This window comes from Megascapheus bottae, chromosome 16 (assembly GCF_031878675.1).
Source record: "Megascapheus bottae isolate mThoBot1 chromosome 16, mThoBot2.hap1, whole genome shotgun sequence".
NCBI classification, from domain to species: Eukaryota; Metazoa; Chordata; class Mammalia; order Rodentia; family Geomyidae; genus Megascapheus; species Megascapheus bottae.
Genome location: NC_143524.1, coordinates 37682297 through 37709968, shown reverse-complemented (window position 1 = coordinate 37709968; position 27672 = coordinate 37682297). Strand labels below are relative to the sequence as shown.

The window sequence follows — 27672 nt, the reverse complement described above, 5'->3', positions numbered from 1 at the left end:
CCACATCTCTTGGCCAAGTGCCCATGATGCTCTGCCACCATCAGTGTCTAGTAACCCTCAGGACCTCAAGGACTGTACCTAACTCTGAACCCAACCTGCTCCTGGGGTTGGAAGCACCCAGCCTGGCCCTTCCTTATTCCTTTTGTTTTGGATGTATTATCCAGCCCAGACCACTGGACTTTTTGGGGATACAATTCAAGACTGGTTTGTCGTGTTCCACCTAGAACCTGGCCCAGAGGAAACCCAACACGGGACTTGTTGCAGCCCACATTCAGATATTACCTTCCAGGAAGAGACTTGTGGACCCGCAGTTTGCGTAGCAGCACATCAGAAATATTGGGCATGACATCTAAGCCACTCTTTGGCTCTTCTTCCTCAGTAGCTTGGGAGACTTCAGAAGGAGACCCTGAAAAAGAAAAGTGCTTTCTTATAAAGTATATGTTTGAAATCACAACAGTACTGTTACCAACTAGCTTCCGGGGGCCAGGAAGGCCTTCAACACTTGCAAGCACTTCATTAAAACACAGTGGCTTTATAATTATCCTTTTGCTTTATCCTCACAATGAGCAAGTGAACAGACCTTGACCATTCTGTTTTACAGCTAGGTAATCCAAGGCTCAACAAGGTTAAAGGACTTATTCAAAGTTGCAAATCTCATAAATGAGGTCTGTAACTAAGGTCTATCTGTTCAAAATTCTTTCTTCCAGTAGTCCCCACAGTGCCAAGCAGAATCTTTTCTCACCTTGGGTTTTTTGAGATAGTCTTACTATGTAGCTGGGTCTGGACTTGAACTAACTAGGAAGGCCAAGTTGGACTCCAACTCATGCTTTTCCTGCTTCACCCTCTCCAGCACAGAACATGCTGCAGCTGGAGTCAGAAGTTGGGTTCTGGAAAGTGGAAGGTGATTGGCAATAATGTTTTTTTTAAGAACTTATTAACATTGATTTTTACATCATATTTCAAATGACGTGTTTAACAAACAAAGTATTCAAGAAAGGAATTTCTATATACAATCACTGGCACTTAGATTTTAGAACATAATTCCAAAATTAGGCTGAGGGTTTGTATGTCATAGATACATATTAATCTATGTAATAAAACATTATGTCTGTAGAGTCATAAATTTTATGTATATGTAGTTATGTTTATATTTCCAATACGATATCCATAGCATTGGGTATGCAAATATTGAGTCATCGCCCTTGTAGCTATAATGTTTTGAAGGAAAAATAAAACCTTCTACTTTTTTGGCTTCTTAAGAAGTGTCTTGCCTAATTATTTTTCTCAAATAAATTCAAAAAGTTCTATCTTTTAGATCCTACCTAATAGTCTGATTTCACAGTCCTACAACCAGGCATAGGAACAGGGGTTTTTCAGCTGGGTACTGGTGGATTATGCCTGTAATCCTAGCTACTCAGGAGGCTGAGATCTGAGGATTGTGATTAAAACCCACCTGGGGCAGGAAAGTCCATGAGACTCTCATCTCCAATAAGCTACTTAGAAAAGGCTGGAAGTGGCACCATGGCTCAAGTGGTAGAAGGCTAGACTACCAGAAGAAGCTCAGGGACAATGCCCAGGCCCCCAGTTCAAGCCCTACAAATGACAAAATAAAAATAACCAGCAAAGATTTGGAAGTAGAAGTGTGGCTCAAGGGCCTGGAGTTTGGCCTAGTGGTAGAGTGCTTGCCTAGCATGTACGAAGACCCAGGTTCAATTCCTCGGTACCACATACATAGAAAAAAAGCCAGAAATGGTGCTGAGGCTCAAGTGGTAGAGCTCTAGCTTTGAGAAAGTCCAAGGACAGTGCTCAGGCCCTGAGCTCAAGCCCAGGATTGGGGGAAAAACAAAAACAAAAACAGAAGTATGGCTCAAATGTTACAGTATCAGTCTTAAGAAAAAAAGGTACTGGACAATATTCAGGCCTTGAGTTCTAGAGTTCACACACACACACACACACACACACACACACACACACACACACGAGCATGCACACAAGCCCCAAACCTATTGTGGGTTTTTTTTTTTTTTAAGGCAATTCAGGTGTTCTCATGATGTACAATGATTAATTTCCATCTACATGCAAGAATCTATATTTATCTACTATTTACTGTCTTTCATTGCCTTTGACTTAGCAGCTTTCTGGCCTGTGCGTTCATTTAACAGGATTATCAGCCATGTTGGAGGTCAGGACTTCAGGCACAGTTGTAGCAATCATCTAAATGGAGACAACCGGGGGTTACATGAATAGAAGCACTGCTAAGGGAGACCAAGCAGAGAGAAGAAGGGATATAGTTGGATTTAGTTACATAGTCTTCGTTGGATACCAATGAGTCATGCCCGTAATCCTAGCTGCTTAGGAGGTTGAGATCTGAGGATCATGGCCTGAAGCCAGCCCAGGCAGAAAAGACTATCTCCAATTAACCAGCTGAACTGGCAGCTTGGCTCCAGTGTGAAAGGGCCAGACATGAATCCAAGTATCTAAAATAGCTGTTTAAGAGTGATCCCGGAATCTATGGACTGCAAAACCACCAATCTCCTGAGTGCAACCAAATTAATAAGAAAATACTTCAAAAATATATAAGCAAGAATACACAAAAAGGCAATACTCTTCAAAACAAATGACAAGAGAAAGACAGAAATGACTAAGAATAAATGTGGGGCTTCCACCCCTTGTCCCTACCAAAGAGTTCTGGAAGACAGATATGAGAGGAACATATTTGAGAACATAGGATAACTTGAAGGGAAGTGAATGCAGAGGCAAGTCAGCAGCCTGTGGAGAAAGTTTCTCTAAAGAAGAAAGTTCTTCATTCCATCAACACCAGCCCTTGAAAGAGACAAAGAGTGGGGAGGGGGAATGCCCATGTTGCCATTAAGTTTTCCTAGGCAGAATAACATGGTATTTTATCAGAGTTGCTTATTTTGAACAAACTGTAGGAATTTACCAGAATAAAGATGAAAAACAAATAAAGCAAATCCCCCTAGACAAAGGGCAGAGGACAGATGGAAAGCCCCCAGTGAAGCCTTCCTCCCTCCTCACGTCCAAAAAATAGCCCAGTAGCCAGATACATTGGATTTTTTAAAATCTTTTTTTGTCTTTGCCTGCAGAAGAACCATTGGGTCCTGGAAAAGACTGGGTCAAGTATTTTTGAAAAAGAACTACTAAGGTAAATTGCCTTTACAATTCTATCCTAAATTGGTAAAGCCATACAAATCCCACGATATGCCCCTAATTTGGTATGATAAATTCAAAATTTAGACTGTAAACAAGAAATAGAAATGAATTCTACAAATCAACAACTTAAGCTGAACTTCCTCATTTCTCCACCCACCACCCAGGCAGCACCAAAACAAATAAATAAAACATCTAATCTTCTGCTAAATCACTGAAGAGATCTCAGGCAAGGTAGGGAGGAGTTGATGAAAATTAACTGGCCCTGTTATAAGGGTAAATGGGAAATCCAGGAAGAAATTTCTAGATCACACACACACACACACACACACACACACACACACACACATGAAAACAAGTGGCACGGCAACTATATAAAAATACTAGTGTCAAAAGAGGAAGGAAAGAGGGAAGGAAGGTAAAAAGGAGGAAAAAGGGAAACATGTAAGAGGCAGATGTCAGGATGAAAATGCAGCCACAAAACACACATAAAAAATGCAACCATGCATTCCTGGATAAATATATACTACAAATGCTTGGCTCTAGGAGAAATAAGAACCTGGAAAAAGAAAAAAGAAAAATAAGCATTCAGGATGCAGATGAAACCTTCATCCACAGAGGGAAGAGGACATGCATTTAAAAAATAAATAGAAGCTGGGTGCAGTGGCTCATGCTTATAATCCTAGCTACTCCGGAGGCTGAGATCTGAGGATCAAGGTTCAAAGCCAGCCCAGGCACAAAAGGACCTGCGACTCTTATCTCCAATTAACCTCTAGAAAACAGGAAGTGGGGCTTGGCTCAAGCCTTGAGCTGAAGAGCTCAGGAATAGCACCCAGACCTAGTTCAAGCCCCATGACCTACCAAAAAATAAATAAATAAAAATTTAAAAAATAAATAGAAAACCAAAATAACAGAACTAATCAGGAAGTTGGAAAACATAGAAGTAGCCAATAGATTGGAAAAAGGAATATAACATATCCAGCTTCAAACTGAATTAGTAAGGAGGGTGGGAGAATTTTACTGACCAAAACAAATATGAAGAAGGAAAGAAAGATGGATACATTCAGAGCTGAAATGAGACCCTGAATTTGAGACACTGATCATTCTGAAACAGTAAACCAATGAGACAGAATATTTTTAAACATATTATAGAGAAAAAATGTCCTCAGTTGAGGACATAATTACTTTTTATTGTTAGTGGTACTGAGAATTGAACTCAAAGATTCAGGCAAGAAGACATTTTCTAACATGTTAGAATTCAGGGAACATGGTAACTCTACTGCCACATAGCAAAACTATTGGATAATGAAATCCAGCTCCACAAGTTATAAATCAAAATAATAAACTTGCAAATGGTAAGCCACTAGAGGGACTCGTGATGAGCATGAAATCCTTTTACCTATGAGTCTAAGCAGCTGTGAAAACCATTGCAGAGTAGAATGTAAAGTTTTACAACCTGGCTGATAGACACAGAATCCTGAATCAGTGGGGGCAGAAGAGGAAGTTGGGAAGAAATACAAAGGTGGGCAAACATACTGTCTGTCTCCTCTTTCCACAGCAACTCAGTAAGCAGAACTGTAGTGACAAAATGTTCTGATCTTCTGGATTCTTGATCTCTCTGATTTGGGGCTTTAATCCTGTAGCTAATTTCTGGAGATAGATAAGAAAGAACTCTCTTTCAAGTGTACCTTTGAGGGTGGGCTGGGAAGGGATGGATGAGAATGTTGATCAAGATACATTGTATTCATAAACTACTTTGTCAAATGGCAACTCTTTTGTACAACTACTTTTAAAGATATTTTTAAGTGTACCTTTCACATACAAGTCAACCAATCCAGAAGCTTCAGTCCCAAGCATCTCTCTTACCCATCTCTTACACACTATTCTCTCAGAGCTGGGTATCAGACAACTTAGTAAGAGTAAATGGAAAATCCTCCTCTCTACTCCTCTCTAGTCCAGGGTCCAGTACAAATTATTCAGATAAGTCCTAAACTTGCATAGAGGACACACCAGCCTAACCTACCTCTTCCCACAAAAACCCGGTTTAGGTTTTAAGAGCACTGGCTTCCGGTTTGACCCTGATGCTCTCGTATGTGGCTTCCTGATGATCTGTGTCTCTTAGTTGCAGGAATCTGTGTGTATAAATTTCTTCCTTCATGACAATCACTTCTGAGTTGGGTGTCTTACCAAACTTACCTAAAACAAAGGCTGGAAGGCCGGGAGTTTGGCCTAGTGGTAGAGTGCCTGCCCAGCATGCACAAAGACCCAGATTCGATTCCTCAGAACCACATGCATAGAAAAAAGCCAGAAATGGTGCTGTGGTTCAAATGGTAGAGATCTAGCCTGGAGAAATCCCAAGGACAGTGCTCAAGCCCTGAGCTCAAGCCTAGGACTAGCAAAAAGAAAAAAAGGCGGGGGGGGGGGGACAGAGCTTACAACCACCACCCAAATGTAACACATACAATGCAAAAAAAAAAAATCTCCCAACCTTTAATACATTTCATAATACATTTTCAAAGAAAGTAATTTCTTCTCTTTGGAGGAAGCAATCACTAAAATTCAGCAAGCCCTACAGTTTCACTTCAGTTTAATTCAAACTCAATTAAACTGTAATTGGTTTACTTTGAAAAAGTATAATCTCCTTCCCTCCTTCTATATTTTTGAGGAAGAGATATTTGGTATAAACTATTTTTAAAATTCCTTAGTATTTTTCATTATTAGTTGAAATTTTTGATAATGAACATAAATCATTTCTAACAAAAACATTAAACTTATTGTCAACATATTTGCCAATACTAGATCATTCCAATGGGAAACATTATTTCTGGTTATCTCGGAGACTTGGGAAAATTAACTTTGGGGGCTTTAGTTAAGGAGGCTCTGAAGACAAAATGTTCTTCCAAAAGACAAAGCTAGTGGTTGGGATAAAGTTCCTTTACATCTATCTCCCTGGGAGGTACTGGGACACACACACACACACACACACACACACACACACACACACACACACACACACACCTGTCTCTTAAGACACTACCAATTTGATAAGAAAATAAACATAACTTCGGACATCTACTGTTTACTGAGTATCAGCCATATAGTAGTTGTTCTTTGATGTTTATTCCTTGCACTGTGGTAGCTCTGCAAAGGAAATATCACTAAGATCACTTCTGGGGGTGGGAGGATATGAAACTCTGCTATATTGGTAGATTCTCCATGGACCCAATAGTAAGTAGTAGACTTGGGGTATAAAAGATGGCCTTTCAGACTTGTTGAATCCCCGCTGCTTCCCACAAGTAGGCAATGTGGTTCCACACAACGCATTTTCTCCTCAACCGACCTCCACCTCATGGTCCCAGTCTTGACTACACCATCATCTACACAGCCGTGCACACGGGCACACACGGGCACACACTGACACCTCGGGACCTTCCTAGTCTCCCACTCCACATCCTGCCACGCTGGCCTCCAATCAGCTCTCATCCTCCTGACCCTCACATATCCTCTAACCATTCCATCACCCACTCACCAGGCTCACTCCTCCCCTTCCCTTTCTCCCTCCCTTCTTTCTCTCCTTCCTCTTGGTGATATTGGATTTTGAACTCGGATGCTATGCCAATTAAGCCACACTTCCAGCTTGTTGTTTTTATCATTTCTTTAATGAGATCTTGCAAAAAAAAATGTCTTTGCCTTGGTGGGCCTCAAATGGCAATCCTCCTCCATATGCCTGTGTGGCTGGGATGACAGGTACACACTATTGCATTCCATTTGGTAGCTAAGTAAGGGGTTTTGCCAAATTTTTTCCTGAACTGGCCCCAAACTGAGACCTCCTAACCTTCTCCCTATGAGCCAGCATGCCCATTCCCAGGTCGTTCCCATTTCCTCCTGTGCAGGGCAGCTTTCATAACCCAGACAGAACAATTATTTTTTGTTTTTTTGTTTTGTCTTCTAAAGCATAGAACTGATCCTAACCTACAGGATTCTCTGGCTTTTCAAAGGGTCTTAACTGAAATTCCAATTCAGTAATTCCTCAAAGCTTTCACCCTTTCTGATCCCAGCCTACTGTGCCAGCCTGTTCCTGAAACATGTCTGGTACTAGAAGATACCTGCCTGCCTCAGTTACATCTGCCTGGAGGTGCCTCTCTCTCCCTCAGATCAAAGCTCCTCCTGGAAACTTCCCATGATTCACTCTTCTGAGCTGGCTGCTGCTTCCTCATTGCTCCTCAGTACTTCATGCTCCTTTATCATCTTAGTGCACTGTATCTGAATGGCTTCCTCTCCCTTGTGATTGCCTCTCTGAGGCAGGGAAAAGGAGCTCATTCATTCATTCATGAATTCATCTCACATTTACTGAGTGCTTACTATGTCCCAAGCAAAGGGCTTCAGGTTATGGACATGATGCTAAGAAAAATTGGGATGCTGTTGCAGTCCTCTGAAAGGGAGCTTATCATCTGAAAGGACAGGGATAAATTGGAGGGAAACTCATTTTGCTTCACGCTGTGACTAGTTTGACAAAGGAGAAAAGATGTGGAGGCTTCCTTAGGTAAGTCCATTAGGCAATGAGAACATTCCATGTTGAGAGAATAGACAGCATGTGCCAAGCCTAAAAGCAGGGAGGAATGAGTCATGGAAAGAAAGCAAAATGGGAACAGAGGGTTGAGAAGAGTCCCAGAAGATGCTCTACAAAATGGAAAGAAAAGTGAAGTGTTGAATTGTTGGGAAGATCAGATGCTGCTGGTAAAAGGGCCTTCCAATGCTTACGAAGTTGAAGGAGAGCCAAGGAAGTTACAGTTCTGCAGATCGTAGCTGACAGTGTGGCTGGCTCTCTACCACACTTCCAACACTTTTCTGTGTAGCATGGAGGGTCGAGTTCAAGAATTTCCTATTTGATTGACAAGATAGAGTTCTACAACCTCCATGATGGAAATCAGAATGAATGTCAGGTTCCTGCTGGACTAAGGACAAGTTTTTCATAAAACATTCCACCAAGGGGCCGGGAGTTTGGCCTAGTAGTGGAGTGCTTGCCTAGCATGCACGAAGACCTAGGCTCAATTCCTCGCTACCACATACATAGAAAAAAAAAGCCAGAAGTGGTGCTGAAGCTCAAGTGGTAGAGCTCTAGCCTTGAAAAAGTCCAGGACAGTGCTCAGGCCCTGAGCTCAAGGCTTCCCCTCACCCCCCAAAAAAGAAGACATTCCACCAGCAAAGTATGAGCCATCTACCTGGGCAAATGGAGATGCCAAGAGAATAAGAACTTGCCCAAGGCTTTGCTGATAGTAAACAATGAAGCTTGAGCTTTTAGCTATACGTAAGAGACAACTAAAGGGAGTGTTCATTTATTGAACAGCTGCCATGGTTAATTTTCTTTTTGAAATTTGGTGCTCATAGAAGTCAAATTCATCAAGAAGTAATGTACCCACTACCTGGAGAATGTAACTGTAACCCCTCTATACATTACTCCAACGATAAAATTCAATAAAAAATCATTAGCAAGTCAAAAATACAAGTACTAGGAAGAAGAAGAAGAAGAAGAAGAAGAAGAAGAAGAAGAAGAAGAAGAAGAAGAAGAAGAGGAAAAGGAGGAGGAGGAGGAAGAGGAGGAGCAGGAGGAGGAGGAGGAGGAGAAGGAGAGAAAAAAAGAATTCATAAGAGATGTGTGGGGAAAATATATTTATGTAAATTTAATTTTAACTTAAAATTAAGAAGGTCCATTTTTGTTAAATGCAAAACTAAATTTATTGTTAAGTAAAAAAGACAATATGAAAGGCACCTAGGGACCCACCCAAAACTGTCCAGATGAATGGAATTGAATCTGAGATACTACCAGTTGTCTAGCTAGCTGTCATCTCCTCCAGCTCCTTTACTATGTGTTAAGACCACTTGATTATGTCAGCATCCACAGAGTTGAAGCTAAGGGATGTATACAATCCCCACCATTACTTATTAATTAAGCAACAATGGCAAAAACAAAAGCCTGTTCTAAACTTTTCTCTCTCTTTTCCCCTCTAGTGGAAACCTAGATCTGACCTCATCTTTTCACTGCAGAGCAAACATAGAGGGACGGCACTGGCTTCAAGTCTACTGCTACAGAGAATGGCAAATGGCCACAGAGAAGAAAACTGGGGTCCCCAAATGTTTGCATGGAGTAGAACCAGACAATATTTGAACAGCTCAGTTGGGATGATGCTCAAGAGCAAAACAATTTTCTTTCTGCTTAACATCACTGTTTTGGGTCCAGGACAGCCAGGGTGCTCTCCCTGAGTTTCTTTTGCTCAAGGCTAGAGCTGTACCACTTTGAATCACAAACTCTACTTTTGGTTAATTGGAAATGAGTCTCATGGGACTTTTCTACCTGGGCTAGCTTTGAGCCACAATCCTCAGATCTCAGCCTCCTGAGTAGCTAGGATTACAGGTGTGAGCCGCTGGTGACCAGCTGTTTAGGTCTTCTTTATGGCACAACAACTTAGATTTTACTTTAGATCATTCAGAAAAGATGTGCAATACTTTAAAAGAGATATTAGGTCTGAGAATGTGGCTTCCTGGTAGAAACTTGCCTAGCATGCATGACCTGGATTTGATCCCTCAGTACCATAGAAACAGAAAAAAAAAAAAAAAACAGAAGTGGCATTGTGGCTCAAGTGGTAAAGCGCAAGCCTTGAGTAAAAGTAGCTGAGGGACAGTATATATATGTGTGCACTTTGATATATATGTGCACTTTGATATATATACTTTGATAGTCCATGTAAATGAAAACATACTAAGTATTAGAACACCCAGAAATAAAAATTCCAGAAAAAAAATCCTTCAAAATTTCCATATGTGAAAAAATTATTAAATAAATGATATATTCTGCTCATACATTTTTCAATACCAAAATATCCCCGATTTTTAAGCCAATTTGATAAAGCTCAACACCAATCTTGAAACTTGAAAATAGTACTAACTTGAGAAAGTATCTAAAATAACATATGAAGTAATACCATACTTACTTTCTATCCCATCTTACAAATGTTTCAATTTCAACCAACACTACAATGCATTTATTTAATAAGGTATATGATTTGAGGTTTAAAAAAAAGACCAAATAAAATCACTTCCATTTAGGAAAAAAGAAACAAGGTACCATGGTACCAGGGGAGCGCTTGGGAAGTTAAGAAAGGATTGTTGAGGCCAATCTGAGCTACTTGGCAAGATTCAGTCTTAAAATGGAGGGAGGGAGAGGAAAAGGATAGAAGGAAAGGAAGTATGGGAAGGAAGAAGTCTCATATGGGGGGAGGGAGGCAAAGGAAGGAAGAGGGAAAAAAAGAAGGCAAGGAAAGAAAAGGGAGGACTAATGTTCTCTTTATCACATTGACAAATTACAGAATGGTGTCATGTTCACAGATACAGAAAGAAACGCACATACACTCACACACAGAACCATATAACAAAAACAAGTGGTGAATTGGAAAAAATAAAAATAACAGATGATTTCATTGTAAATCTGAAAAAGGTGTTTTGCAAAGTGGTGGAGAGCCTTTGAAGTCAGATGCATCTGGATTCCAGTCCTGGCTTCAGCAGTTAATAAATATACAACCTCCCAAATTCTCAACTTCCTTGTTTGGAGTGAGGGAATTAAGGCTATTCTCAAGTTTAATTTGAGCGTTAAATCAATACTGCCAAGTGCTTGGCACAGTGTGTGGCATTAGTCATGATTCTAGTTGTAATAATGAATCATACTACTAGTAGTAATGATGTAGATTGTGTTCTATAAGACATAAGAGACAGGGGCCGGGAGTTTGGCTTAGTGGTTGAGTGCTTGCCTAGCATGCACGAAGACCGGGGTTCGATTCCTTGGTACCACATACATAGAAAAAAGCCAGAAGTGGTGCTGAGGCTCAAGTGGTAGAGCTCTAGCCTTGAGAAAGTCCAAGGACAGTGCTCAGGCCCTGAGCTCAAGCCCAGGACTGGCAAAAAAATAAATAAATAAAAATCTTTAAAAAAAAAAAAAAAGACATAAGAGACAAATACAAAGAATCATAAGCCACACGTCATGGCATGCCGTAACCCCAGCTTAGAAGGGTTTTGAGTTAGTGGCCAAACTGGACTACATAGCAAGAGGCTGACTCCAAAACCAAACAAAACACGTTTTTAGAGGTAAAGGAACGGAATGCTGCAATAACAGCAGGACCGATCCTGTGACTGAAAGAAAAGTAAATGTTTGCAAACTATAGGCCTATAAAATGGTCAAACAAAATTCAGTCTGTTCTTTCTGAACCCAGCGTGTAGTTAGAGCAACCACAACTAAAATATTTAGAATGCTATAAATTTCAAATGTGAACGTAATTCTAGAGAGGCTAGGAAACATATTTAAAGATTCATTAATATGTTTGTTGTTGAATGTGTGGGGGGGGTTGTAGAATTGGAATTTTTTTAAACCTCAGGACCTCATACTGGGCAGGTTCTAGCCCACTTGAACACAATCCAGCTCTTCTTTAGTTCTTTTATTTTTGGCGTTTGTGGGACTTGAACTCTGGTCCTGGGCGCTGTCCCTGTGTTCTTTAGCTCAAGGCCAATGCCCTACCCCTTGAGCCACTGCACCACTTCCTTCTTTAGTTCTTTTTTCGATAAGGTATCATGTTTTTGTCTGGAGGTAGTCTTAGACATCAATCCTCTTACCTATGCTCCAACATAGCTGGGATTACAGCTATGAAGCACCATATTCAGTTTATTGGTTGAGATAGGATCTTACTAACATTTTGCCCAGCATAACTACAAAATGTAAGCCTCCAAACATGCACCTCCTGGGTAGCTGGGATTACAAACCAGAGTCAGCATTCCTGAGCCTCCCATCTCCTGACTTCTTGTCTAGATGTTCTTTCCATTATTTATACTGAACTCTATGTTCTGAATATTAATAAATGTTCCAAAAAATAGCAATGAGGGAGAACTAACCCCATTGTCTAGCAAGAAATATTATTATAGCAATTATTTAAAATAGTTCACTGTTGATCCAAATTGATGGAACTAGAAGTCCTGGTCTTTGGTAATGGTCTTTCGTAAATATATATGTGATTACATTTCAAAGGATAGGATGAAATATTGTACGACTTGTTTACATGAACCACTTAGAGAAAGAAGTCAGATCCATGGCCTTAGAAGTGAACAATGTTTGCCTGGGATCCCTGGGAAGGAGGAAGGGGCTCTGATGTTTAATAGGTGCCAAAGTTCAGTTTGGGAAGAGGAAAGCTCTAGAAAGGTCAGGATGATGTTTGTACAACAGTGTGTACTTAATGCCACTGAATTCTAGGCTTAAAAGATGAAACTAGTAAACTTTCTTATCTCCATTTACCACAGGCAGAAATTAATACCTACAGAGGGATCAGAGCATACCGGCTGCATCCACCTTTTGTGAAATACAAAAGGGTAAGGAAAGGTGAAGGTTTTGGACCTGGCAGGACTTACCCATTGCTTTAAGGGACAGGCATGCTGACTCAGAGAGCAGAGTGACAGCAGGTCAAGGAGACAGGACATGAATAAAGACGGAGAGGTTACAATTTCCCCTGGGAAATTGTCTTCCTCTGGGAAGATGGAAGGACAGTCTGACCTGCTGGACACTTGTCCCTCTGAAGGCACCTTTGCTCCTCATAGAAATGTAGTGATTGGTCTCCCTGCCACAGCACACATACATTAAGGCACATACTCTCATGTACACATATACATGTACCTTCTCGTACCCACTGTACAAATTAGGCCTTAGGAGATACTAATTAGGCTCTGGAAATACTAACAAGTGGACACCTATGTAACATTTACTATATCAGGTACTGGCATATTCCAAGTATGTAAACTATAACGTATTAATTTCATTTATCTCCATGACAACTTTCTTTAGCCTCATTATGTCAAAGAGGCTAGCCTAGAATTTGAGATCCTCCTGCCTCAGGCTATGAAGTGCTAGGATCGTAGGTATATGTCACCATGCCCAACTCCTGATAACCTTTAAACAACTCTGACCAGCCCTAGTTCACATGTGGTGGTAGGGAAGAGAAAGATTAGGCACCAAGGGGTCAGGTAGACTGCCCAGGCCACAGGCCTGGTCCGTGGCAGAGTCAGGACTCTATCTGGACAGCTGTCACTTGCAGTGGGGCTCAGTAGCTGCATCGGGCTGAGGTTCTGGGAGTTGGGTTGGGTCCATTGGTAGAATGCAGGAGGTCCAGGACCCTGCCCATGGTTTCAGATGAGTGTGGTGGCAATGGGTGGGGAGGTAGAGACCAGATGACTTGGAGGAAGGGACGTGCAGCCATCCAGTGGGGTGGGCCTTGGATATGGACTTTGTGGTGACAGCATATTAGGAAGAGATGGCTCTGGGGCCTCGAAAAGAGGAACTGGTCCATTTATTGCGGCTTCCTGGGTGTGAGGAGAAAAGCAATGTCAAAAGTTCAGGCATGGGGCTCCTTCCAGACCTGCTGTTGCTAACAGAGATCAGGGGAGGCTGGCAGGAAGTAGACAGGCTCTGCATGGGCAGGAAACACCATCTGCAAATAGTGAGTGTCAGGCTTGCTGACAGGAAGTCTAGGGCTCATGCATGTACCCTCACTGACCAGTGCAGTCAGCCCAGGCCTGGCCCTGTGCACTTACCTTTTTCCTGTTCAGCTGCTTCACTCAATTCGGGAAGCTTGAGCCCCACCAGGTTTTGATTTCTCATCAGGATGTGCTCCTTTGTGGGAAAAGAGAGACACATTTCAAAGGAGAACACCAGCCTGGCCTCATTGCTTGTTCTGTGACTATTCAGCATTAGGTGGGAACCACATGGACACTGGCAAAGGTAGCTAGAAAGATGTGAGGTGCACCGACTCTCCTAGAAAGATGTGAGGTGCACCGACTCTCTCCTAGCCTGTAAAGGAGCTTGAAATCCTTCACGTCAAGAGCCACCATTGGCCTGGTCTGCCTGTTAAAGAAGTCCAGGCTGAAGGGTAATGAATAGGCTAGCCACAGTGGCTGAAGTTTGTACAGGACATCAGGAATGCTAAGGGCTGTGGGGATAGGAGGGTCCCTTGGGGCTGCTCCTGGTGGCACCTCCAAACAAATTGAGACCTAAGAATTGCTACCATGGGACCTCAGCCGGCATTGCTGACATAGGAAGGTCCACACTTGCTCCAAAACCAATTAGCACCAGACTAGGGTCCTCTAATGCAAATGCCTGGATGAGAGGCGGCCTTGTGCCACCAATTGATTTTCAGCATCCTAGGTAGCCACTTGAGTATTTGCCCCCTAGGTAAAGAAGGAAAGAAAGGGGCCAGCAGAGGGTGCTGGTGATTAGGCATGGAAGTCACAAGCCTGTGTCCAGGACAAGCCAGAGGTCCCTTAGCTCTCAGCACTCTGGACTGGGTTATGGGCCAGAGGCTCCGATGTTAGCATGGAGGTTGATGACAAGGGACCTCTGGCTCTCTAACTTTGATTGCTGGGAGAGAGAAACCTGCGGGGATGTGGATAGTAGTAGAGGAATGGCTTGTCATCAAGGCTTTTGAGACTCATGAAGGCAGAAACCTGGGCTGGCCGGCCCATTGGCTTCCACCTTTCTCCAGAGATTTAGAATTGTGGCCTACTTTGGTTTATCCATCCAGGCCCTACTCATTTGGGTTTTTCTGCCTGTAGGTGAAGGGGAGGATTCTGTGTACTGTTTGAAACAGCATCCAGGCCCAGCTCCTCCTGAGCCTGCCCCTCAGAGCACCATGCAAGATTTCTGAACTGGACAAGGGCCAGCATTGGACTACATCCTGTTAACAAAGAAACTTCCTCACTCATGCTACAGTTGCTAGTGTATCTTTGCTTCCTTTCCTGACCCACACTTCCTCTGTGGAGGGGAAAGTTTCCATCCTATGGAATTCCATTCGGATTCCATCGGATTCCATGGAATCCATAGCCTGAATCTGGGTGGCCTCTGGGTGGAAACTTCTTGTGTCCTTCACGATCTAGTCTGTCCCCCCTCTCCCACCAAAGCCCATGATAAACAAACACCAGGAAGGAAGGCTGGATGCCATTATAAAAGAAAATCCTACTTTCTCCTGGCCTTGCCCAGTAGTATGTATAACTAAGAAGTCCTTCAAGGACTCTTGTTATGAGCCACCAGCTCCAGCTGGAGGAAGATAACAGACTGGACTAGAGCTCATGTGTTCCCTCTATACTCCTACCTTCCCCTGAAATATGGCTTTGTGTGGCAATGGTGTCCCCTGCTGACCTCTGCCTAGTAACAATGATAAAAGGTGAGCATAGTACCAGAAAACTGGTGTTATGGAGATGTCATATTGGTGGGCCTGGCTGCTTAGGGCCCCATGAGTCCATGTCTAGGCCCCAGCTGTCCACCCCAGGGACAGGTATCAGGCCCAAGGACTGCAGCCCAGGGGAGACATGGCATGTGTTCCCTGCCCAGTGGGCCCATGGGAACCCACCTCACGGAGCTTGGTCAGTTTCTGCATGCGCACAGGCTGCACCTGTATCTGGAAGTCTTTAAGTCCAGGCACCTTGGCTGGCTTGCTGATGGCTTTGCCTGGAAACCTTTTCTCTTCTTCTGCCAGTGGAAGCTTGGCAAGCACTTTCTGCAGCCGAGGACCTGGCTCTTCAGAGCCACTGTCCCAGGAGACCCCCCGTATAAGGGGGGGTCGGGATATGGGGGCACGCAGTTCAGTTTTAGAGCCAAGCTTGGACCCCATTGGCTCTCCAGCTGAGCCTTTTCCCTGGGGCCCAGGGGAAGCCACCCCTCCTGAGCCCTGGGCTGGACTTCTGGGCAGAGGGTTGCCCTCCTTAGCTGTCTTCAGGAGCATCTTTCCTAGCTCGCTCTCCGGAGAGCCTGGCTGGGGACTGTTGAGGGCCATTCTCCCACCACTGCCTGGGCCAGAAGCTGGGCCTTTGGGTGTGGTCTCAGGGTGCTGCAGGGGATCAAAGTTTTCCTTTTGCTCTATTGCAAGCTCTTTGGTCTTCTCAGCTGTGGGAGATCGAGGAGCCAGCCTGCCCTGAGAAACTTTCCTCTGGTCATTCTGCTTCCAATCAGCTAGCCCTTTGGGGACATTCTGGAAGAAAACAAGGTAGATTTAGGACCCTGGAGGAAGTTTGAGGAGGTGATACAGTCACTGTTCAGGGGCTCATTGGTGTCTGCGGTGAGACAGGGGGTGGGTAGTGGAGTAGGAAGGAAGGGGACAGCCTCTTAGTCAGGTCTGAACAAGTGATAAAAGGGACACACAAACAGCAAAGACACAGAGACTAGCAGTTCAAAACCAGCCAAACCAATCCAAGAATTAGGAGCCTAGGAGAGTGGAATATAAGGCAACTTTGTCTTCAAAATCAGTTACCCAGATTCTAGTCCTGGCAAGGTCATTGCAGCTTGAACTCGGCCTGGGCACTGTCCCTGAGCTCTTCAGCTCAAGGTCTTTCACTCTTGAGAGAGCCACTCTCCCTACCTGATTTAGAAACCTGCTGAGATAGTGTACAAATGAGCATGTTTGTAGAGGTGAGGGTACTTTTTTTTTTCCAGTAAGAGAATCCACTGCTTTCTGGAATTTCTCAGATTGTTCTTCCATGATGCAAAAGAGAATGAGAAGCCCTGGACAAGATAATAGATGGAAAGGTGACATCTTACGGCTCAGAAGTCCTGATATTTACATTCTTCTTTCATCCCTCAGGAAGCCTTCTTAGTGAGGAACAGGTGGGAGTGTGTCTCTGAGAATGTGTGGACCAATTTGTGTGAATGCGGGAGCTTTTCTGGCCGATGCTACCCCAGACTCCGTTCCAGGCATGATTTTAAACTGCCCCCTGCCTCATCAACAAAGGTGAGTTTTTCCTGGCTTAATCCCAACTGAGAGTTGAACTTTCCTGGAGCTGATGGGAGCCGTGGCCCCTTTGCCTAGTGGCTACTCGGCCTGGGGGGTCTGCTTGGCTCTGCTAGCCTCTTTGGGGAGGCTTGAAAACATAACAGACTAAGAACATGACTGCTTGGAAGGCTACCCAACTTCTATCTCATGCTAAGACAGAGGAATCTGCTGATTCCTTCATTGTCCACACACACACACACACACACACACACACACACACACACACACACAGAGGCTACCCACAGACCAGTCTAAGCTTCTAAGAGATGGAGTCCCACACCCAAATCCTTGAAATTGGACAAAGCTCAAACTCACAGGCTCTCCAGGGTGAGGGGAAGAGATGTCGGCCTCATCTCCCTTCTGCTGTAGGAAGTAAACAAAAGATCAGCCTGAAATCCATAGAGACCTGCCTTCCTCCCAAAATGTCCTCCAAGAAGCCCAGTCGGGTGTAAATGCCCTCCCCCAGCCCCTTGCTCAGGGGTCACAGAGGACTTCCTGGTGTTGGGGGTGGGGAGAGACTAGTGGCAGAGAATCAGAGCAGTGGGCCAGATACAGACCTGGAGTGGTGCTCCCGGCAGAAGGAAGTGTGGGCCACTGCACGCCTCCAAACCTAGAATGGTCCCAACACTAAGAAGTGATGGCCAGCACCCAGACCCTCAGCTGTAGCCTTCTGCAAAACCTCCTCCCTCCCACAACATTTTCCTTTAGCATTCTTAGCCCCAGGAGCCAGAAACATCAATGTTTTTGCGTGTCCCCTATATGCCAGTCAGGTTCTGCAGTGGCTCTCATTGAATCTCCACAGATATGATAGAAAGCAACTGAGGCAGAGAGAACTCAAAGTTACATAGGTGGGAAGTGTCAGTATTAGGAGACGCACACAGGCCACCTAACTTGAGCCTGAGCTTTACCTAGACAGGATATTGTTTCTGCCAGCTGGAAGGAATAGCTCTAGACACAGCCCAATGGAAGAAGGCCCAAATAAGAGAGGCCTTCCAAATAAACACTGTCGCAATTTCTCTCTGAGTTCTCTCAGGGCAAAGAAAGCCCATTACCCACCATCCCCGCCCCTCCATAATTTTCTCTCCATCCTCACCCTAACCTGCCTCTTGCCGCCTCACTACACTATCCCCTACCTCAATAGACAGTGTATCAGTCTCCTCTGAGGCTGCTCAACCAGGCCTGGCAGGGAGCCCCGGGGGTGGAAACCCAGCAGGAGGGAAATGTCACAGGAAGCACCCTCTTGGGCCAGGCTGAATGGTCTCCCTTAAGGCAGATGTTGGAGCAGATGTGCCTGAGTGCAGGACCTCACCTGGTGGGGTGGAGACAGTGAGTGAGCTGCTTCTAGAGGGTGCAGGAGAAGTTCCCGGGCTGAGGTCTGGGGAGGCAACTGTGGGAACAGACAACACCAACTGGCATTCATGAAGGATCACAACTTCTGCCCCATAGAATCATCCTTTCTGGTACTTCTCATCCCTGGGAACTGGGCCTACTTTGTTTGAGCCAGAAATCTGGTCTGGATTGCCATATAAGATGCCTGCTATAGCCCATCCTTCCAAGGAGCCAGCCCAACAGAGTGGACTCTCTGGTACAAAGGGAGTCACACTCCTCCACCTGCTGGGCCTGACTTCAAAGCTTTCTAAGGAACGAATGACCTGACATTGATTGACAGGCTACACTAGATGTCCCAGGCTAGCCTTGACTTCAAATGCTCCCCGGGCCCTCCTGAGTCCATTCAGACTCCTCCAAAACCTGCTCAGTTTTGTGCTTGGAAGAAGGATTTCAATGTAAGGGTAACAGAGGTGCCCAAGAAACTGTTTCTTCTAACCCCAACTGTCTGACAAGACCACAGGAGCCCAGTATGGCTTCCTCCGACATTTGCTGAGGCACCCACAGAGCAAGGCTTCCTAGGGAAGAACTCTGTTGTGAAGAGCCACCCAGCGTTCCTCTGTGTGCATGATCTCACATGGAACATTTGTCTCCATGCAGCAAAGAAATGGAAGCTTGTAATCCTAGCTACTCAGGAGGCTGAGATCTGAGGATCTCCATTCAAAGCTGCCCCAGGCAGTAAAGACTGTAAGACTCTTATCTCCAATTAAAACTGGAAGTGGCGCTGTGGCTCAAGGGGTAGGGTGGGAGCCTTGAGCTGAAGAGTTCAAGGACAATGCCCAGGCCCAATGTCCAAGCCCTACAACCAACTAAAAAACAAAAAACAAACAAACAAACAAAAAGGAAGCTCTTACAGGAGGGAGGGAATCCAAGTCAAAGGCATGATTTTGCTAAAATCTGGGCTAATGTATATTAACAAAACAGGAAGTTGCCATGACAGTCACACACAGAGCTAGAGTTGGGTAGAGATTTTCAGCTTCTGAAACTAAACAAGATACCCTCCCCTGGCAGGATCCTATCCACAGACCTCCTGGGGCCAAGAGGCCTAAGGAAGCACACACTCCCTCAAAGTAAGGTTCTCACTGCAGTGGGGCCTGGTTCTCCTCTCGCTTAACCTCCCTCCCCACACACACCTTGGAGGGACCCCGTGCAATCACCTGCCCTACCTGATGAGGAGTCTCCGGGGCTGCTCCTGGACTTTCTCCCACGACGGGTCAGGAATCGCTCACTCACCGACTTGGCTTCTTCCAACAATGCCAGATTTTTCTTTTTGTCCTCCTCTGAGATGCTGATTTCTGGTAGCTGATCATTTACCAGGTCGATGACGTGCCCCGCAGGGTCTGCACAGGGAAAAGTAAGCTTGGAGTGAGAGTCACTGCATCCCTGGTCCTGGGCTGAGAGGCCTTGCCACCCCTCACCTCAGCCCTGATGCTACCCAGAGCTGACCCAGCCAGCAGCCTCAGCCTTCATGCTTGTGCACAAAGGGTGTTTCGTGGAGGCAGACGCTTCCTCAGTTTCCTGTCACACATGGTCATGAAGCCACCTTGGATTCCCAGAACTCTCTTTAAATCCTGCTATTAAAGGAAAGTCAGATGCTCATGTTATCTGCTTACCCTATAGGTTCTTCTTTCCAACCTCAGTTTCTTTAGTGAGGTAGTGAGCTGGAGATGTGGATAAAGGAAGCAATCCAAAGATCTTTAGTCCCAGACACATCCTATGGCAACCTTCTGAACCCTTTCTTCCCTAATGCACATATTCTGGTGCCCTCCTTCCTCCAAACTGTCCCTTTCCAGAAGCAGCTCTGCACAAGCTGGTTGAATGACCCCATTTCTCACCAGCTGCTGAAGAACATGGCTGTCACTCTACACCTTCCTCAGTCTCCGTGCCCAATCACCTGACCCAGACCTGGCATTTACCTGAAACTTGCCCCTCATCTCATGCTCAATAGCACTTACCTAATATCTATATCAAACATATAATGGATCCTGCTTTCAAGCTACTCCCTCCATCCCATCCTCTACTGCCTCTCTGAGTGAACTTGCTAGCAGCCTCATCTGCTGGGATCAGATTATGCTCATCGAGGTGACGTCCAAATGGGGTCACCCACGTCTGCTGCTCCCATAGACTCATTTCAAGCCCCCTCTACTTCAGTTCCTCTGTATTAAGCTTCTTCTGGCCCTTGTACTCCTTTTCAGCTTCCATTCCCACTCTGGTAGTAGTTTCTCATTTCACTTGATAAAAACCAACTAATTCACCCCTAACTTTAATTCAGAGGAACTAAGCATTTCTACCCATAACCTCACCCCAAATGTCAAAAGTAAGGCTGTGCACCAGCCATGGTCACAGAATGAAGACCAATCGCATGACCACAGGGTTGGCTCAGGTATGGCATGGGAAGCAATCATGGGAGCTATGTAGGATGTATTAAGAAGAGGAACTCCACACTAGAAAGCTTAGAGGGGCTAATAGCCGCTTGTTGGCATGAATGAAAGGCCTGCCTAAGAAGAGCTAACACACAAGAAAGGAGACTTGAGAGATGGAATGAGACAGAAGCTCAAATACCTTTCCTCTGGAATGCCTCCCCAACTTTCTTCTTTTCTGAAATAAATTGGTCCCCTCTTGGTGGGGTTTCCAAGCTCTTCTATGAAGGGTCTTATATCATTTTGATTATGTGAGCTCACTTTTCATTCTCCTTCCAGATTATGATCAGGGGCCAAGTCTGTGTCATTCCTAAACTCCAGTGACCCAGGAAAGATTATGAAAAACTGGAGACTGAGCAGGTAATCAAGTTGGCCAGCCTTGTACTCAGTATACCAACCTGGATGAGGGCCTTGAAGAATGAAGAACTGGGTGTTTTGATCCCAGCATCACCCAGCCCCCTCCCCCTTTCTCCTTTTCTCCCTTCCTTCTCTTCCTGCCCTCCCTATCACCGTCTTGATTTTTCAACACATAAAAAATGTAAACTAGACATCTCTTTTCCTGGATGAAAACACTAGGGGGCACTAATCTGCCCTGGGGGGAGGGGGGTTAGAGTGAGACACCCTGAGCCCAGCCAAGATGCCAGACCTCAGACTTCCTGCTCAAACACACCTTCAAATTGACAGAGCCCTTACCCACAGAAGTTAGTGACGCTGTAGAAACCTTCAAGTGTCGGTGAGAGAGCCTCCGGTGAGGAGTGGGAACTCTGAAAAGCAGAAAACACTGATCATTAGGCAAACAAATTAAACCTGCATTGTCTCTTAACAGACTCCTAGAGCATCTTCTTAGGAACACATGAAGGGGTCTCTGCCTCTCTCCTGGGAAACATGTTAGAACTTTGAATTCTCAAGCCCCACTTCAAATAGAAGATCAGAATCCTGGAAATGGCCCAGTGTGTGTGTGTGGGGGGGGGTCATCATTCGATAAGTTTCCATTCATCTTGATGCTTACTCAAGTTTTCCAGCCACTACTCTAAGGAAACATAACTTTCTTACTGTAGTATTTTACTGTTTACTTGGGCCCAGACTCTAATCTAACATAAAAAACTCACAAATGGGGGTGGGGGGAGGGAAATGGGGACCAAGACATGAGAAAGGGTATCAATGTATGTGAATTAATGTACTTTCTATCTGGCAAATATAATGTAACCCTTCTATTAATTACAGTAAAAATATATGAAAAAAAACCCTCACAAAATCTGAATAACTGATCTTGTAGATCAGTTTCTGAGCCTAGAAAAGCAGAGAGTAGAAGAGAGAACTTTAGCTTAACTTTGTCACCCCATGATGGTATTGGGTTATTGTTACTTATTTAACATTGAAATTTTTAATGTGAGAGGAAAAAAACCATGAAGCTCTTTTAGATGCGACTTAGCAATTTGAGTCTATGTTCTTTTTTTCCCCACCTATTACACGTGTACCTGCATTTCTCATTTCCTCCTTTGAATCTGATCTGTTATCCTGCTGCTTCCCTTAGTGATGAATGAGTAAACCTTTGGCATTTTATCACAATAGATGTGTTTGAAAATTATACCCCCAAATCTCAGTCCAGCTAGACTGACACAGGAACCCATGTTGCTTAAAACAGGGATCTGGCTGTGCTCACGAGCCAGTTTTTCTCCTAAAAACCATTTTCCATGTGGGATCAGGGCAAGCCTCTCCAGAAAAACACTCTTGCCTCTCTCGTTTTCTGCCAGTATCAAGGCAGTTCTTATGGAAAACTTTTCTGACCATTTGTGCTTTTCTTAAAAGCAAGCATGCAAAGGGCTAAACTCAGGAGAGGAAAACATTTGGGGAGGAAAGATAATGGGAACGACATAAGCTTATTCTCCTACTTTAAAAAAAATCGCTTGATAATTATGTCAATCAAGTGACACAAAAACTCAGAGTAGAACTACTTGTAAAATATACTGCTAAAGTGAGGGAAGGAGTGGCCTTGTCCAAAAAGAAATGTACTGTTTAGCTGACTTATGTAATGTAACTGTCACCCCTCTGTACATCACCTTTATAATAACAATTTAACTTAAAAAAATACATTACTATCTGATGTCCATAACACAAGACTGGTTGTCATAACACAAGGTTCAGGCACCTGGGAAGTGTACCTGTTGGCCAGGTTTTTGTCTGTTTCTCCTTCTGGTGAACTTGCATCCCCTGTCAGGATGATTGTAGGTGGGCTGTGAAACAGTGTTGCAGAGGGAGGGCCCTGGGGAAGCATAAACACAGGTGGATTTAAGCTTGCACAGAGCTAGAGCGGTAGCTTGCACACCAGCATTATGACCACATCTTGATCAGGACACCAGTGCAGTGTGTTTCCTTGTTTGTGGGATGTAGAATGAGATCCATGAAGATGTACTTCAACAGGCCTAAGCAGACTAGTACAAGTTAGTCCACATTAGCAATAATACATAGTGCTTCTTTTTTATTACCACCTGCTAAAGTATTTTCATCTCACAATTGTTCCCAGGTCTGTCTAGGAAAGTCTAGGCATTTTCTCACATGCCCACCATATTAAATTGGTATCTATTGTTTTTCTTTGTCTATCTGCTTGCCTGGCATATGATGTCCTTAGCCCCTTCCTGCCAGAGGCCCAGTTTCTAGTGCTGGTGAGCATATCAGGCTCTCTCCCCCAGTCAGTTCTGCTTCCTGCTCCATCAGAGTAGTGGTGCTGGTCATGCTGATAGCCACTTTCCCTGGGGTGAGTCCTGCCTGCCCAGGGCTTTACCTCCAGTAGCACTGCTGCAGCCCCTGCAGTACCAGGGCAGAGCTGTGTCTCTCCAGCCCTCGGGGCAGTGTTAATTCTGGGAAGTGCCCCCTCTTTTCTTTTCACATTCTGCCTTCATGTTAAGTGGGTTCTGCAAAGTGCTGTGTGGACCTCATAAATGCCACAGCTTATAAGGAACACAGCTCTTCTCATTCCCATTGCGCCTCTTTCTTCCCTTGACCTCAAATCTAAGGTGACATGAACTGGAGATGTCTCTGAGAAAGAGTCCTCTAGGGAGTACCACATTGCTTCCAAGGCCAGACCCCTGAGAAGTTGTTTCCTGGGCTTTGGGCTTTGATCCAGAACTTTTGTCAGTGCAGGGAGCTGCAGTTGCTGAAGAGGTAGAAGGGGGATTTAGAGTCTCCCTGAACACACAAGGAGAAAGGGAGTGTGAACAGGGACTTCCACTAGACAGGAACAGAAAGCAACTCTGCCTATGGGAAGCTCAGACAGATCTGGTTCATATGCCTGCTCCTTGCTTGTGTGCTGTGTGTCTTTGAGCAAATTACTTGATCTTTTTTATATTTAAATCATTTTTTATGGTACTGGAGTTTGAAATCAGGGTCTTTACTTGTTGGGTGCTATGTCTATCACTTGAGCCATAGTCCTAACCTAATTGTTTTAGTTTTGTATCAGGGTCTTGCCTTTTTTTCCCCCAACCTGACCTTCTACTTAGGCTTTTCATGTAGAGGAGATGACTGGCAATGGCCCAGCTTGTTGCATGAAATAGGATCTTGCTAACTTTTTCCTGGGGCTGCCCAGCAACCAGGATCTCTCCATCTTCACGTTAGGAGTTGCTGGGATTAAAGATGTGAGCCCCTGCACCCAGACAACCCAGCCATCTTTTTAGAAATTATTTTTATTCATTTATTTTGGCAGTACTGAGATTTGAAATCAGGACCTTCTAGGCAAGGGCTCCCCACTGGAGCCATGCTTCAAGCAAGTTATGCAATCTTTCTGTGCTGCATGATAGTAAAATCTTTGAAGGTTGATGTGAAGATTAAAAAGAATACTTGTTCTTCTTTTCTTTTTTGGGGGGGGGGAGTCATGGGGCTTGAGCTAGGCTTGGATGCTGTCCCTGAGTTCTTCAGCTCGAGGCTACCTCCCTACCCTTGAGCCAAGCCCCACTTCCCATTTTCTACGAGTTAACTGGAGATAAGAGTCTCAGACTAGACATAAGAGTCTCAGCTCCTCTTATGCCCCGGCTGACTTTGAACCTTGACCCTCAGATCTCAGCCTCCTGAGTAGCTAGGATTATAAGCGTGAGCCACTGTGCCAGACTTCAATACTTCTTACTTTTGCCCTTCCTGGATCTAGAAGTCTGAGCCTGGGTGCTGTCACTGAATTCTTTCGTTCAAAACTAGCACTCTACCATTTGAGCCACAGCTCCACTTTCTAGCTTTTTGTGGTTAAGTGGAGATAAGAGTCTCATGGATTTTTCTGTATGGCTGGCTTCAAACCACAATCCTCAGATCTCAGCCTTGTGATGTGTGTGTGTGTGTGTGTGTGTGTGTGTGTGTGTGTGTGATATACTCATCTATATACAAAAGAGAAAGAGAGAGATAACCCCTAGAACTTGGCCATTAGAGAAGCTTCTTCTTCCCTGCTCATGAATACTATTTGGGTAAAACAAAACCTTGTAGCTAGGGTTACAGGTGTGAGCAACCACTACCCAGCTACTCTCTCTTTTATTCAACAAACACATCTTGTTTCCCTATATGAACCAGGAGCATCTTGAGATGCAGAGAAGATATTCAAGGGCCCATAGCCAAGCAAGGGATACAGAAAAGTAGCATACTTATAATCAATATAAGGTGACAAGGGATGAACAACAACCACATTCTGTAAAATCTTAGAGGACAGAAAAGAAAGCCATGGAGTTAGAAAAATGGGAAAATCTATGAACTAGAGGTGTTGATGGATGAGTAGAAACTTGAAAAACACATTTATTAGGGGAGAGGTCCTGAGCAAAGGAAATAACATTACCAAGAGGTATAAATAGAAATCGGGGATTTGTCAATACGTCTGGAGCCAGAGCACTGGCAGTGTGAGATAGAAGGTTCAAGATCAAGAATTGGAACTAGGATGAGGAGTTGAGGCTGCCACTGAGGGACCTCGTGTGCTTCCCCACTAACTTTGGTCTTAACAATTTAGAGAGGAAGCCCTGAAAACTTAGCTTAGGAAAAACAGCTTCCATAAGAAACAACAGGGACACGTGGAAGCACCATCTCTACCAGTGGGAGTTTTGGGGACCCACAACTGGATAGAGATGATGGAAGAGGCTGAATATGAAAGCATTATGCCTACAGCTAGACCCCAGCTGGCTAAGGCGTCCTCCTGGAATTCATGACTAGGGAGTCTTCCCAAAAGTTTCATCCATTCTGTGGATGCTATCACTTGAGATGAACTAGCCATTGGCTTTAACCTCTGCTAGCCTTATCTCCAATTTCCCATAACAGCAAAATGGCACAAGGTCTGGTCTCTCTCAGATGAAGCTTGTGCTATAAAATGCATTTATGATCGATACTTTGGTAAGTGCCACATAGCCTGCGGATCCTCACCTGTCAACATTGTTCTAAGATTAAACCATATCTCCAGCCTGAGTGAACGTGTTCTCCCATGTTCTGCCCATTGGGCTCCCCTGGAAAGAGGCCAATGAGCAGCAGAGAGGCTGAGGACTTCCAGAGACAGAGGGAAGCAGAGCAGTGGTGTGTGGGCCTGAGGACAGTGGAACAATATGCAGGAGGTTGGTGAAATCCAAACAGAAAAGCAGGGTCACAGTCTCAGGTGGCAGAATGGAGATGGCAGTAGACAGGGCAAGAGGTAGCTGTCAAGCTAAGTGGGAGAGCCAGGGAAGACAAAGATGTTATGGGGAAGGGTGTTCCTACTGTGTGAAATTTCTAGTGACCAGGAAGGGCTGAAATTTTTCCAGAAACTTCTTCTCACATCATTAAGAGTTTCTAGTATGGTCTCTTGCATGCTAGTTAAAAAATGAACATCCTCTTGGCATAGTTTTGAGCCTAGGGATACAAATTAGAGACCCATGGGCCCTTTTCCCAAGGAATAGCATTTACAAGTTTTAAAACTGGCCACCATGAGGCTAAATGAAAGGACCTCCAGGATACAGAAACAAGAGCCACATAATGTGTGATTGTTGTTCTTAATGTACTATGTTATTTCTCATCTCTTTTGTTGTCCCTTGGTTATCTCACGTTGTTACAGTATCTTACCTTATCTGGTATATAATTTTTGTTTTTTGTTGTTCATATATTTTTATTGTAATTAATAGAAGGGTTACATTATATTCACCAGATAGAAGGTGCATTACTTCACAAACATTGATACCCTTTTTCATGTCTTGGTCCCCCTTTCCCTGCCCCCCACCCTCATCCCTCATCCCCACCCCTCATCTTGTTTTCCCCCCTTCCCTATCTGATTTCAAATAACCAAATATGCATATATACAATATATCAGATAACAAGGTGAAATACTGTAACAATATGAGATAACCAAGGGACAGCAAAAGAGATGAGAGATAACATAGTACATTTAGGACAACAGTCACTCATTATATGGCTTTTGTTTCTATATCCTGGAGGTCTTTACAGTTAGCATCACACTATATGGCCTTATGTATCTGGTTTTGTTCTATTGTAAATCTCTGCTAGGAGAGCCCAAGGTTTCTACTGATTATGACAAATGAGGGAAACCATTGAGCCTATGTTCCTTTGAGTCTGGCTTACTTCACTTAATATGATTTTTTCTAAGTCTTTCCCTTTCCTTAGAAATGGGGTGATATCATTCTTTCTGACAGCAGCATAGAATTCCATTGTGTATAAATACCACATCTTGTTGATCCACTCATCAACTGGGGCATCTGGGTTGGTTCCATATCTTTGCTATGGTAAATAGTGCTGCAATGAACATCATTGTGCTAGTGGATTTAGTATGTGCTTGTTTCCGGATGATTGGGTAAATGCCATTATCTGGTATATTGTATATATGTTTATTTGAAAACAAGATGAGGAGA

The 27672-nt window shown here is 44.2% G+C and overlaps 1 protein-coding gene across 2 annotated transcripts in view; it reads right to left on the bottom strand.

Annotated features, from left to right (window-relative positions):
* The window catches only part of Irag1 (inositol 1,4,5-triphosphate receptor associated 1), a 101405-nt gene that overhangs the window by 28219 nt on the left and 45514 nt on the right, over window positions 1-27672 (bottom strand). Inside the window, exons 3-11 of one of the 2 annotated variants that reach the window (XM_090348151.1) lie at window positions 22984-23084; window positions 21515-21585; window positions 19568-19741; window positions 18325-18402; window positions 17573-17625; window positions 17331-17375; window positions 15600-16217; window positions 13789-13867; window positions 283-406 (exon numbers count right to left, since the gene is read on the bottom strand). In XM_090348151.1, coding sequence (XP_090204277.1) covers window positions 283-406; window positions 13789-13867; window positions 15600-16217; window positions 17331-17375; window positions 17573-17625; window positions 18325-18402; window positions 19568-19741; window positions 21515-21585; window positions 22984-23084 — 1343 coding nt within the window. Of the gene's footprint in view, window positions 1-282; window positions 407-13788; window positions 13868-15599; window positions 16218-17330; window positions 17379-17572; window positions 17626-18324; window positions 18403-19567; window positions 19742-21514; window positions 21586-22983; window positions 23085-27672 lie in introns of both variants that reach the window. The other variant, XM_090348153.1, reaches the window with a different exon arrangement.